The following is a 14,102-nucleotide window of genomic DNA, read 5'->3' as shown; positions in this document are numbered from 1 at the left end:
TCCATGCTAGGGTACATAAGACCCTGTCTCAGAACCACAGTGCAGTAGAGTGTCTGCATGGCTAAGGAGACCCTCGTTGACTGAGTGCCACACTTCACCTGGTTGAAGGCAGCTTGGAAGGTGTCTTTAGAAATAGCAGTCTGCTGTGGCTACCAAGCTGGCTGCTCACTGAAATCAGGAGCCTAGGGAAAGCTGGCGCGAGGGCACCCTTCCTCCTGACTCCAGGCTTCTCCCCAGCTCTGCTCACTCTGCATCCCTGTCCCTGGGTCTCCAGGGAGGATGGGTTCCTGTTTCTCCTATCCTTCTAAACCTTGGCCCATTTCTTAAAGCCAGATGTGTGGATGTATGTTGTCCCCAGCCCATCAGGGTAAACATGTCTGCAGAGAGGCCAAGAGTCAGTGGTAAACCAGGGACAGTAGAGACTCTAGACAAACACAAGTTCTAAGAACTGAGGTCACCTGCGTAGCCTGGTCCAGGCGGTGGGCACTGGCTCACTGACCCACTGTTCTCTCCTGAATAGTCCCACCAGCAGTACTCCTCGTCACACAGCACGGCCCTGCCCAAGAAGCCCTACGCCAAGATGGACGGCAAGGGCTACAGCATGTATGAGGACTACGAGAATGAGCAGTATGGGGAGTACGAGGGGGATGAAGAGGACGACATGGGCAAGGAAGACTATGACGACTTCACCAAAGAGCTCAACCAGTACCGGCGTGCCAAGGAGGGCAGCAGCCGGGGCAGAGGTGAGCCCTCCCCTGCCCCTCCCTCCCAGTCCTTCTCCGGGGCCAGTGTGTCGGTATGGTTGGAGATTAAGGAGTCAAGGAGACCCCTGCAGCCAGCTCATACTGAGCCTTAGCCAAGAGAGCTAGGCAGTCACTCAGAGACAGCTCAAGTGCACAGGACTTATACACTCAGGGCTTGAGACAACAGACACAGTAGGGACAGCAGACAGCTCCTCATCTGGGCCAGCCTGAGGAGAGCTGGAGGCTCCAGCTTGGCCTACCTCCAGTCCTACACTTTCCATCACCTGACCAGGTGTTTACCTCTGAACTGTGGACCCCAGAAAGCTAATCAACTCATGGCCTGAGGCGTAAGGCAAAATGAGAGAAGGCAGTCTCCTTCAGGGGTTCTTTTTTTTTTTTTTTTTTTTTTAGATTTATTTATTTATTATATGTAAGTACACTGTAACTATCTTCAGATAACCCCAGAGGAGGGCATCTGATCTCATTACAGATGGTTGTTAGCCACCATGTGGGTGCTGGGATTTGAACTTAGGACCTTTGGAAGAGCAGTCAGTGCTCTTAACCGCTAAGCCATCTCTCCAGCCCCAGGGGTTCTATTTTAAAAAAAAAAACAAAACAAAAACAAAAAAACAAAGCCAGCTGCTAGAGGCTGATCTTCCACTTTGGGTTCTTAGACTTGTGATCCAGGTTACTGTTGAAAGTGCTGTTTCCATGTTAGCTCTTGGACAGCTGTGTGGCAGGCTCCGCCGTGCAGCAGGCTCCGCCGTGCAGGCGCTGATGTGGGCCTGCCCACACGACTGGAAGCAGCACTCCTCTACTCACACTTGAGTTGTACCGGGGTTTGCAATAGATGCCAAGATTATGCTGTTCTCTTTAAAATCTCATGAGGATCTTCTAGTTGGTACCCTCTATAGGTCTGGGATTCCTGGCCACACAGGGCTGGTGCCTGCTGTCTTGGGCAGTGCAGCTATGAATAGACAGGTAGTGAGAGGCCAGCTAGTGAGGACAGGAGCAGCTGTGTGTCCAGAGTGCCATTTCCCCTTCGAGGGAACCAGAGGCTCTGTAGTCTACATGGGCCAGCTCAGGTGGCTTCCCAGCAGAGGAGGCCTCTAGGAAGACATACGAAATGGGCCCCCTTTTCCTTGTAGTCTCTAGCCGTGTGAGGCTCACTGTCCTAATCACCCCACAGGTAGCCGAGGCCGAGGCAGGGGCTACAGGGGCCGCGGGAGCCGAGGAGGATCTCGAGGCCGAGGCATGGGTAGGGGCAGTAGAGGCCGAGGCCGAGGCTGCATGGGAGAGCATCCGGAGGACGAAGAGGACTTGTACGACGAGGAGCTAGAGGTCGGGTTTTCCATAACTCTTCTCTTGGGGCCAGTGTGATTGGCAGGTTCACTGGGCTACAGGTCCTTCGGGTGGGCACAGTGAGACTGAGACAGGGGAATATGGGTGGGTGCCCAAGGGAGGGAAGGCTTGGAGCACGGGCACACTTTTTAAAAAATATTATTTATTATTATTTATATGACTACACTGTAGCTGTCTTCACACACACATGAGAGGTGTGCCTCTCATCTCATTACAGATGGTTGTGAGCCACCATGTGGTTGCTGGGATTTGAACTCAGGACCTCTGGGAGAGCAGTCAGTGCTCTTAACTGCTGAGCCATCTCTCCAGCCCCTACAGGCACACTTTTAAAAGGTTCCTTTTGGAAGAAAGAAAAAAACCTTAGTGACTGAAGCAGGAAAAGGTAGATAGCAAAACCCTGTCCTGAGGCAGGGCCTCTCAGTGTCTTTAGAATGTCTTCTGTTCTTACGACAGGGACAGGAGGGACGTATAGAACACACACCATCCCGTCCCTGCCTTCTATATCCATTCATGACTCATTTCTTGAGGTTGTACAGCTGTTCCTCTTGCCCAGAGGTCCTGTGATTGGCTATGCCTGCTAGGGTTAGAGGCTGAAGTGAGAAGGCGTCAAGCGTGGGGTGGTTTGGGACCACCCACTCACCACACATGCTGCCCCTCTGTTAACTCAGTATTGTCTCTAGCATGACACTTCTGCCTTGTTTTCTCTGGTATCCAGTATGGAGAAAGTGAGGAGCCCATGGGAGATGACGATTACGATGACTATTCCAAGGAGCTGAACCAGTACCGCAGGTCCAAGGACAGCCGAGGTCGAGGTGGGCAAGGGCTCGGTGAGGACGGGCGGGCTGGGCTGCAGCAACTGCTTGGCTTAGTGGGGGAAGTTAAATCTCTTCTCTGCTTCTCCTCCACAGGGTTAAGTCGAGGCCGAGGCCGGGGTTCCCGAGGAGGCCGAGGGAAGGGGATGGGCAGGGGCCGAGGTCGAGGTGGCAGAGGCGGAATGGGCAAGGGCGGGATGAATGACGATGAGGACTTCTACGACGATGACATGGGCGTAAGTGCACTCTGTGTGCTGGCTTTCTTAATTGTATTTCTTTTTCTGCCTATGGGTGTTTGCCTGGATGCCTGTATTTGTGCCTGATGCCCACAGAGGCCAGACAAGGGCATTGGATCCTCTGAGACCGGAGTTACAGACAGTTGTGAATGACCATGTGAGGGTTGAAATTTAACCTGGTCCTCTGGAAGAGCAGCCAGTGCTTTCTCAATCTCTCTCTCTTCCTTTTTGTTTTTTCTTCTTTCTTTCTTTCTTTCTTTCTTTCTTTCTTTCTTTCTTTCTTTCTTTCTTTCTTTCTTTCTTTCTCTCTCTCTCTCTCTCTTTCCTTCCTTCCTTCCTTCCTTCCTTCCTTCCTTCCTTCCTTCCTTCCTTCTTTCCTTCCTCCCTTCTTTCCTTTTTCTTAGTCTTCTTCAAAACAGGGTTGCTCTGTATAGCCATGGCTGTCTTAGAACTCACTGTGTAGATCAAGCTGGCCTTGAATTCAGAGATCCACTGAGCACAAATTGTTAACCAGTCTTAACTAGTGATCAGCCTCTCCAGTCCCTGTGATAGGAGGTTTTGACCAAGGCAACTTTGAGACTTCCTGTTGTTGTTCTCTTTATCATACCATGGTGATTCATTCATTCATTCATTCATTCATTCATTCATTTTTCTGAGGCAGTCCCAATCAACCCCTTACCCAAGGGCTGATCAGTGTTCACCAGTTTCCCAGGGTGCCTTTTGGTACAGACCTCTGTTTAAAACAGTACTTTAGCAGTACCTGCAGCCATCTTGATGAGTTTCCAACGTGGGAAGCTTTTAGAAACAACTCAGGTGACAGAGTTTTCCCATCTGAGTACTGTGTTGCTTACATGTGGTGTGACAGGAGCTGTCTACACCTGTCCTGTTCTCTCCACTCAATGTACTCCCATCCTCTTTTCTACATCACTCACAGGACGGTGGTGGCGGAAGCTACCGGCGGAGTGATCATGACAAGCCCCACCAGCAGTCTGACAAGAAAGGCAAAGTCATCTGCAAGTACTTCGTGGAGGGACGATGCACTTGGGTAAGAGCCCCGCCTGAGGCCATGTGACCCGCAGGGATGAGCCGCCACAGTGCACACTGCGGGATGGATGGGAAGGACTGTGGTAGCCTGCCCTTCACCTCTGGGAGCCAGCAGGCATCTGGGCAGCCTAAAAGACTCAGCTTTCTTCTTAGGGTAGGAAGAGTCAGAGCAAGACGCGTAGAGAGTCTGAGGTGTAGGGTACTTTCTGATAGAGATTTTTGTCTAGTCTCTAGAGTCTCACATAAATCCTCAGGGCTTACTCTGTTCCCATTATACTGTTGAACTTCAGGGTTGGAAAGGAATTATTAAAAGACTCCAGACACGGGCTGGAGAGGTGGCTTAGCGGTTAAGAGCACTGACTGCTCTTCTGAAGGTCCTGAGTTCAGATCCCAGCAACCACATGGTGGCTCACAACCATCTGTAACAAGATCTAATGCCCTCTTCTGGTGTCTGAAGACAGTTACGGTGTACTTACATATAATAAATAAATAAATCTTTAAAAAAAAAAAAGGCCAGCGGTGGTGGCACATGCCTGTAATCCCAGCACTCTGGGAGGCAGAGGCAGGCAGATTTCTGAGTTCAAGGCCAGCCTGGTCTACCGAGTGAGTACCAGGACAGCCAGGACTACACAGAGAAACCCTGTCTCAAAAAAACCAAATCCAAAAAAAAAGGACTCTAGACAGAATCAGCCTTGGACATCAGAGTTGGACAAGAGATAAGTGTGCCCATTTAGTAAGAACACAGTTGGCTTGTGATGGTGATACGAAGGCAGCAGGCAGGTGGCATATATGCCTGTGAGGTACTGCTTCCTCGGAAGTCAGGAAGTAGGAATTTTAAACAGATAGACAGAATAATATATGAAGTATGTAAAATAGCCCTTACTACTCTTAGTCTCTCTCTTTTGTTTTTTTGAGACAGGGTTTCTCTGTGTAGTCTTGGCTGTTTTGAAACTCAAAGATCTGCCTGCCTCTGTCCCTGAGTGCTGGCGCTAAAAGTGTGCACAGTAGCCACTACCAGGCTCATTCTCACTTGACTCTACTGCTTTCTTTGTTGTTGTTGTTGTTGTTTGTTTTGTTTGTTTTCCAGATAGGGTTTCTCTGTGTAGCCCTGGCTGTCCTGGAACTCACTCTGTAGACCAGGCTGGTCTTGAACTCAGAAATCCACCTGCCTCTGCCTCCTAAGTGCTGGGATTAAAGGTGTGCGCCACCACTGCCCAGCTTTTTTCTTTTCCCTAAGATTTATTTATTATTATATGTAAATACACTGTAACTATCTTAAGACACACCAGAAGAGGGTGTTAAATTTCATTACGGATAGTTGTGAGCCACCATGTGGTTGCTGGGATTTGAACTCAGGACCTTTGGGAGAGCAGTAAGTGCTCTTAACCACTGAGCCATCTCTCCAGCCTGACTCTACTAAACTTTGTTTGTCCTTCATATCAGGAATCTTAGCTGGGGCTTGAGTGAATTCAAGGCTACTGCAGTGGTCAGTATTTTTCTGGAGACCTAGACTCTTCCTTTCTGCCTCCTTTCTTAAACCCATGGCATTTGCCACCATGGACTATACCAATGACTGCTGTGCTTTTGAACTTTATATCCATGAGCTTGGAGGATGCCAGGCAGTGGTGGCACGGACATCCTGTAATCCCAGCTCTTGTGACTGAGGCAGGCAGGTCACACAGGCTTTTGAGGCCAGCCTGATCTACATATCAAGTTCCTAACATAGTAAGATCTTGTCTTCCCCCGGCCCCTGAAAGAAAAATCTGTCTTAATTTACAACATACCTTGCCTAGAAGCTTTTACCTGTGTTTTGTGGGCAAAACAAGGGAAGTTGGAAAATGGGGTGTTTTTAGCCAGGCAGTCTTCCTCAAAACAGGGTTCAGTTAGGAAGGACAGAATGTAGAACTGGCTTATGTGACGAGTTTTTATTGCCAGACAGCAAATAGTATGAGACAGAGTAGGTGTGAAAGGAAGGACAGAGATGAGTTAGGCAGTAAAGAGTCAGGCCTGAGCAGGAGGCTCTGGCTGGGTCAGGGCCTGTGTGGGGAAGAATCATCTGGGAGTCCACTTTTTCACAAGGGGATGTGTTCTTGTCTGTGGTCCCACCGCAGACACAAGCTAATCAGAACTCACTTCACAAACCCTTACTCTGTCTTCTCTTTTTCCAGGGAGACCACTGTAATTTTAGCCATGACATTGAGCTACCGAAGAAGCGAGAGCTGTGCAAGTTTTACATTACAGGGTTCTGTGCCCGCGCTGAGAACTGCCCCTACATGCATGATATCCTTGGCCGCCACGTCTGCGGGGTTTGCCCTGGGTTGCTGCTCCTGGGGCCTTCCTTCTGTCCCTTTTATCCTCTGTCTGAGCTGTTCACTTCCTCACCTGAGGAAGCCCACATCTTGTACTCACCCTCTGTAGAGAATCTGAGAGAACTTGCTCTGGAGTTGAAGCAGTGTTGAGAACAGCTGCTGGCAGCCACTGCACAGCTCACCTCCCCTCCAAAATGAAGGGGCTTCTTTGTTCTTTGGGGTGGTTTCTGAGAAGCAGCATTTGCCTTAACTAGTCGTGAACGTGACTTTCCATGTAAGTTATACCACACCACTGGGAACTGCATCAATGGTGACGACTGCATGTTCTCCCATGACCCGCTGACGGAAGAGACACGAGAGCTCCTAGATAAGGTAATGCAATGCCTGAGGTGGCACGGGCAAGGTCAACAGGAGCCTGACACACTGTTGGCACAGACGACCTTTGCAAGATCAGAATCTTGCAAGTTACATCCATCTGTACATCACATCCGTCTCCTTCCTACAGGACTGGTGGGGTCAGGGGTCATGCTGCATCCTAACCGCAGACCTGAGGCAGCCGCACTGGGTTCCCTAGGGGACAGCGGAATGAAAGGCTTGTCACCTTGTGGTGTTGTGTTGTGTAGAGAGATTGAGATGCCCAGAGGTTAGAAAGGCCAGTGTCTCTCTGTAGTCAGGACTCATGCAGAGAGGGGCCAGGGTCTCACAAACCCGGTGCCATTTGACACTCTCCCTAGTGTGTTTCTCTTCCCCGTTGTACAGTTAGTGGGGATGCGTCCGTGTGACACTCCTTTTAGGAGCCTATCAGCCTGGATGGGTTGGTCAGCAGCCAGTTCCTTCAGAGTGCAGTCACTGGCCTTTGGCAGTGTCTGATTAAAGGCTGCCCCCTGCTGGAGGTTCACTGTTCATACTGCAAAGCGGGAGCCCAATCCTAACCCCTTGTCAGTTCAGTTTTTCTTGTAACTTTGTGTTTTTGTTTTTGGTTTTTTAAGGTTGGGGGGGGGCTGTCTTTTTTTTATTTTTTTATTTTTTTTTATTTTTATTTTTTTTATTTTTTTTTGGTTTTTTGGATTTGTTTTTTTCGACACAGGGTTTCTCTGTGTAGCCCTGGTTGTCCTGGAACTCACTCTGTAGACCAGGCTGGCCTCGAACTGAGAAATCCGCCTGCCTCTGCCTCCCAGAGTGCTGGGATTACAGGCGTGCGCCACCACCGCCCGGCTCTTTTTTTTTTTTTTTTTTTTTAAATAAAGCCATGGTCTCTGTATAGTCCTGGCTATCCTAGAGCTCACTATGTAGACTAGGATGAGTGCAGGGATTTGAGGTGTGTGCCACCATATCTCCTCTGTCATTTAAGTTTGTATTAGCCTCCCCCCCCCCCACACACACACACCTTTTTCTTGTTTTGTTTGACAGTTCTGCTTTGTGGTCTATGCTGGCCTCTTTATTCCTCCTACATCTCTTCTCAGGGCTAAATTTGCAGGGTTTCTCTGTCCTGAAACTCACTTTGTAGACCAAGCTGGCTTCTTATTCAGAGATCCTCCTGCCTCTGCCTTCTGAGTGCTGGGATTAAAGGCGTGCACCACCACTACTGCCTGGCATCTCTAGTCATTCTTGAACCCATGAACCTCCTGTCTTTAGTTCTCATGTTCTGATATTACAAGCATGTGCCACCAAGGTCTTCCTGGCAGGTCTGTGGGTACTGGTCAACATGCAGATTTGTGTCTGCTCTATACAATCTAGACCACACACACACACACCGTCCTTTAACAACTGCCCATATGGTTTCTGTCCCTATAATTTGCTTTTTCAGTGTATCATAGGGATGGGGAACAGGTGGCAACTGTGTGGGAAAGCCTGTACCTCTCATTCACAAAGCCCTGGGTTTGATCCCCATCATTACCAGAGAAAACAAGTGTCTTCTAAGTAGAACTGTCAAGCAGGCGGTGAGGGGTGTGTATCTGCCTTGTGTATGCCATGGGCATGTGTGATCTGTTTACGGCACTGTGACTCTCTGCAGTTCAGTACAGTGGCCTGCAAGGTCAAACTCCTCAGCTGATGCCTAGGTTTGTTGATCCAGTCATTGCTTCAAGAACATTTGTATATCAATTGTTTGAGCAAAAGCATAGAATTCGTGACATCTACCTTATTTGTGTATGCAAGTAGCAAGTATCACTTTTTTCTTTCTTTAGACAAGTTCTCTCTGCAGCCATGGCTGTTCTAGAACTCAGTATATAGACCCGGCTGACCTTATATCCATAGAAATTAGCATGCCTGTTCCTCCAGAGTACTGGGATTAAAAGTATGTGACACCATACCTGGTGATAACTTAATCATTTTTGCATAGATAATAGACCTTTGAATTTCATCAGCTCGGATGAAAGGTTTGGCCACACAGCTCGGCCCTAGCAATCATGTTCAACAAACAATGGTCATTGCTAGTAGGGAAGCCATGTATGAAAAGGCTACAAGGGGAAATATTTGTGTCTTGTCTCTGTTTGTGTTGAAATCGCTGATGGGTAGTTTGTGTTCTGTCCTCTGGTCATGTGTGTGTTTGCCATGTTCATGTGATTGGGCTCAGATTAGAAGACCAGGTTAGGAAGGGACTCCTCCTCCTCCTTAGGCTGTAGGGTCTGTGTTGTAAAAGGCTTCACACACAGGGAAGGCCAGCTGTAGAGCTGTCCGTGTTAGAAGACATCTCTAAGGGTGCTAGCAAGATTACTTTGTTACCCAGCAATGCCTGCTAGTGTTGAGCCTCAGGCTTGTCCTCTCTGGTAGCTGTCTCACATTGTTAAGGATTCTGGCAAGGTTTTCACACTTGATATTGGTAGAGAGAACTGTGCCATGTTTTGAAGCCTTGCTGGATAAATCTGTCTCAGGTCATTAGAGGCCTGTAGACATTGTAAATGGGAACCATGGTGGTGAAGGAAGGCCACCCTGAAACTTGAGATCTTCCTGCCTCCTCATCCCCAATGCTAAGATTACAATGTGCACCACTATGCCCAGAGTGATGAAGAAGATGAATTTAGGTCCTAGACCCTGTCTGTGCTCTAAGGCCCTCAGCAGGTGTGTGTTTGAAGTTTTTGAGTCTGACTTGGTGGAGCCTTTTGAGGTGACTTCCTTTGCTTCCCACAGATGTTGGCTGATGATGCAGAAGCAGGTGCTGAGGATGAGAAGGAGGTAGAAGAGCTAAAGAAGCAGGGCATCAACCCCTTGCCCAAGCCGCCTCCTGGTGTGGGTCTCCTGCCTACTCCTCCACGGCCCCCTGGGCCCCCAGCCCCCACCTCTCCTAATGGCAGGCCCATGCAAGGTGGCCCTCCTCCACCTCCACCACCTCCTCCCCCACCTCCTGGACCTCCTCAAATGTCCCTGCCAGCACATGAGCCACTGTCCCCACAGCAGCTACAGCAGGACATGTACAACAAGAAGATCCCCTCTTTGTTTGAGATTGTGGTGCGGCCCACTGGGCAGCTAGCTGAGAAGCTGGGTGTGAGGTGAGTGTATTGCCCACAGAAACACAGGAACGTCGGCCTGGCGGGGCTCTGTCCTTCTGACGCTGTCATAGCCCATTTGGGCTCCTGGCCTCCGGCTCCAAGTGAGCACTGCAGGGTGACTGGTTGGGTGCTGTTGCTTTTCCTTAGCAGCTTCATCACAAGCACAATTTCCTCTTCTAGGTTCCCTGGACCTGGTGGACCCTCAGGGCCAATGGGTCCTGGCCCCAACATGGGACCCCCAGGGCCAATGGGGGGACCCATGCATCCCGACATGCACCCAGACATGCACCCAGACATGCACCCTGATATGCACCCTGATATGCACCCCGACATGCACCCCGACATGCACCCTGACATGCACCCTGACATGCCAATGGGTCCTGGCATGAACCCTGGCCCTCCCATGGGTCCTAGTGGCCCCCCAATGATGCCCTATGGTCCTGGAGACTCCCCACACTCTGGAATGATGCCTCCTATCCCACCAGCCCAGAACTTCTATGAGAACTTCTACCCACAGCAAGAGGGCATGGAAATGGAGCCGGGTCTTGTTGGAGATGCAGGTATGTAGGTAACAGCTGGGCTGCAGAGCTGGGCTCACCAGGGTGGAATGGAGGCCAGAAGTGGCTTTTTCTTCCCTGGTCCAGTCCTACAGCAGCATTCCAGTCCCATTCCCATTCTGTAGGTGTTTTAAGTGTTATGGGGCCCTTTGCCTTGTGGGAGCCAAAGGACTCTTGTGTTTGTTGTCAGTGTAGGAAACAATATTCACAGTGCCTAGCATCAATCATGAGAAGGCAAAAAGACCTTAGGAAGCTGCTTCTGGTGCCTGGCGTCAGTGAGAAGGAAGGAAGGAAGGACCCTAGACAGTTCCTCTGCCGGGCAGTGCAGGCTTGACCACTAACTCGGCTTGTCTGACATCACTGGCTGCACAGGGTCTGCTTCTGTCCTGTGATGTTAACAACCTCAGTGTGCAGTGTAGTCAAGGACAGTTGCTGCGGCTGACTGGGAGATTTGGGAAGGAGGAGGGACCTGCCCCAGGCCAAAGCACAGGAGTGTGTGGTCTCGGTCCTTGCTGTAGTTGCATTTTAGTAGAGGGAACCAGAGACAGGTCAGATATCTTATTTCAGCATTAGCCATTGCTGGAAAATAGCTTGGGACAGTGTAGCGTGGAGGGATACAGCGACAGCCCTAGCAGGGAGAGTCATCTAAAGCATCTCTGAGAAGGTGGCCAGGTACCACAGCTGGCCAGCTTGTCTCTGGAAAGCAGAGATGGCTATGCAGCTATAAAGGAAAGAGGGTGACATCTTAACATATGCAGGTGTGTGTGTCATTGCCCGTTGTACAGAGCAGTAGGGGCACCAGGACATGCATTCTTGTGGTTCCCAGCACTTGGGAGGATACAGTGGGACTGCCAGTCAACCAAAGAGTGGTGGGAATGTCCAGGTTCCCATGCAACTGCTGATGCAGATGCAGATACACCCTGGTGAGGCCAAGAGTACAGAGGGTTGTGTCACGTGGTTTGGAATTGGCACATTGGAGCCAATGTGACCTGTGTGTATGTGCTGTGTAGGGTCAGCCAGGAGGATGGGTGGCGAGCACAGGCGGCCCTTTCCTGAAGGTCAGGATTTTGTGTTGGATGTGAGGATCGCTGCTGCCTCAAAGCACAGGGAGCCTGTGTAGGAACATAAACACCCACAGCGTAGTCATGGGGCGTGGGAAAGAGTGGGTGTCAGGAGTGCTGGAAAGGCAGGCCACCAGGATTGAGGGAGGTGCTGTGGCCGGCCTGAGTTAGATGGCTTGTTGATGGCGGGTGTCTCCAGTGAAAGTGAGCTCCAGGAACTACTCTCCAGAGCACAGAACTGCTAAGGTTTCTGTACGCTTATTCACCCTTCTGGTGAGTGATGTACTATGGAGGAGAAGCCTCAGCCTGTCTCCCCAGCTCCTCATAGAGGAGCTCTAGCGTAGAGCACATCCCATTAGGCTCACATCCTGATCAGATTCAGACCCTGGAGCAGGCTGCCTGTCGTTGTGTGAGCTTTTAACCAGTGTTGCAGGCTGTGGTATATATGTGTATGTGTGTGCACATAAGCAGTCTGCAGGTGAGTGTAGGCAAGGTTGACCTATTTGTCAGTGTGTTCCTGTACGTCTAAGGCGGAGGAGACTCATTTGGACTTCTAGTATAGCTATCTAGATCCTGGGACACCCTGCCTACTTACCAAGTATTGATGTTACAGGTCATGCCATGCCTTCCCTGGCTTTGGGTTGTAGTGACAATCCAGTTGTGTGGCAGTAGCCCACTGAACCATCTTCCCGCTCCCTAGTTTTACTATTTAAACTATTTTAAATACCAGATTGCCTCTTTTGGTGGCATGGATCACATCCTCTGATACTCAGTGTATTGTCTCAGCCAGATAAGAGTCATGCACATATGCAAGGGACAGAGTTGACTCTGACAGCCCTGGGCGCTCTGGCTCACCACCCTACAATCCAGGGACTCACCGTGAGATAGTGATGTTGTGTCTGATGTTCTTAGTAGAGGCGGTTGGTGAGGGAGGGAAGACTGTGGCCACCCAGGGAAGCAGCCGCACCCTACCCTCCATGTGCTCGTGTGCTCAGAAACTCTGGTGTCCAGGAAGCCTTAGAGGTGGGGGGTGGGGGAGTTGCCCTGAGCTGGACTGAGATTTTAGTGTGTTTTGTTCCCTTCTGCTTTGGTTTCTGGGAGACATAGTGACTTTCTTACAGGCATGTCCAACCTGCAGTGTAGGCGCTGCATACAGCTGAGAGAAGCTGTGAATGTAGCACCACACAAAATCTTAATTTAGCATCATGACTACGCTGGGCATCGTGGCTCATGCCTTCAATCCCAGCACTCAGTAAGCAGAGGCAGGTGGATCCCTGTGAGTTCAAAGACAGCCTGGTCTATTTAGAGAGTTCTGAGTGTGTGTGAGATTGTTTACTTTGATTACATGCTTTCTCAAGCATGAACTTGGTAGATGATAATATCTCAAACAATGTTGGACATACCTGCAAGAAACCATGAGACCGCTCATGGCAGATGACAAGCCAAGCCTGCTTCCTGTGAGGACAGCAGCAACTAGCTATCCTGAGAGGGATGCGGCCTGTCCATAGGGACCCTGCCTGAGGTGCATGCACGCAACTATGCTGACATCCATAGCAGCCATCATGCCCTCCCTAAGCCTCGTCCCTTCCCCGCCAGCTGGCCCACTGCGGGCTCCTGCTGGACTCTCAAGGCACCCGTGCCTGGGGAGGAGGAAGGGACGGGTGGCCATCCTCATCCTCACACCTGCCACCAGGCTTGGCTTTTCCAACGGAGGCCTTCCCGACACAAACCCTCTTCCCTGCCACAGAGGACTACGGGCACTACGAAGAGCTGCCGGGGCAGCCTGGGGAGCCCCTCTTCCCCGAGCACCCTCTGGAGCCTGACAGCTTCCCCGAGGGAGGGCCCCCAGGCCGGCCGAAGGCGGGCGCCGGTGTACCCGACTTCTTGCCCTCGGCTCAGAGGGCCCTGTACCTGAGGATCCAGCAGAAGCAGCAGGAGGAGGAGAGAGCGAGGAGGCTGGCTGAGAGCAGCAAGCAGGACCGGGAGAATGAGGAAGGCATGTGTCCCCCGGCGGGGCCCAGCGGCTCTGCAGGGACGAGGGGGGCACCGAGCCGGCTGCCGTGTCTGCAGTGGCTTGGCAGGGAGGCCCTGTCCTGGGCTGCCACCTCACGCTGAGGAAGTGGAGCCAGGGCTGCTCCTCTGTATCTTGGGTTCAGAAGACTCCGGACTCCGTGGAGGGTGGTGGGCTGGTTCCTGCCTTAGACAGGCATTTTCTGATGAAGCTTCAGAGATTATCATGGCCTGATCCCTAGGTTAAAAACTTGAGAAGCCAAAACCAAAGGAGGACCAGCCAGCCATAGAGATACAGATCATGAGTGGTGTAGTCACAGGCTCAAGTGGTCACCCGGTGGCATCCACCTCAGGGCTGAATGGACCAGGGCTCTCTGGAACTTGGGAGCAAACTAGTGGGGACAGCAGGAGGAAGGACACAGTTGGTGGCCCCACCCCGGTGCTTCAGGTTTCCCTCCTGGGCTCTGTTTGTGGTTGCAC

General features: G+C 50.9%; 1 protein-coding gene across 7 annotated transcripts in view; it reads left to right on the top strand.

Annotated features, from left to right (window-relative positions):
• Positions 1–14,102, top strand: part of Zc3h4 (zinc finger CCCH-type containing 4) — a 37,110-nt gene that overhangs the window by 18,946 nt on the left and 4,062 nt on the right. For 6 of the 7 annotated variants that reach the window (XM_052172183.1, XM_052172182.1, XM_052172184.1 and 3 more), the window contains 10 exons: positions 521–743; positions 1,933–2,084; positions 2,821–2,917; positions 3,014–3,153; positions 4,088–4,198; positions 6,366–6,477; positions 6,769–6,878; positions 9,636–9,994; positions 10,175–10,554; positions 13,360–13,608. In XM_052172183.1, coding sequence (XP_052028143.1) covers positions 521–743; positions 1,933–2,084; positions 2,821–2,917; positions 3,014–3,153; positions 4,088–4,198; positions 6,366–6,477; positions 6,769–6,878; positions 9,636–9,994; positions 10,175–10,554; positions 13,360–13,608 — 1,933 coding nt within the window. The remainder of the gene's footprint in view (positions 1–520; positions 744–1,932; positions 2,085–2,820; positions 2,918–3,013; positions 3,154–4,087; positions 4,199–6,365; positions 6,478–6,768; positions 6,879–9,635; positions 9,995–10,174; positions 10,555–13,359; positions 13,609–14,102) is intronic. The other variant, XM_052172187.1, reaches the window with a different exon arrangement.

This window comes from Apodemus sylvaticus, chromosome 1, assembly GCF_947179515.1.
Source record: "Apodemus sylvaticus chromosome 1, mApoSyl1.1, whole genome shotgun sequence".
In the NCBI taxonomy this organism is placed as follows: domain Eukaryota; kingdom Metazoa; phylum Chordata; class Mammalia; order Rodentia; family Muridae; genus Apodemus; species Apodemus sylvaticus.
The sequence above is the reverse complement of the archived record's forward strand: the minus strand, read 5'-3'. Positions and strand labels throughout refer to the sequence as shown.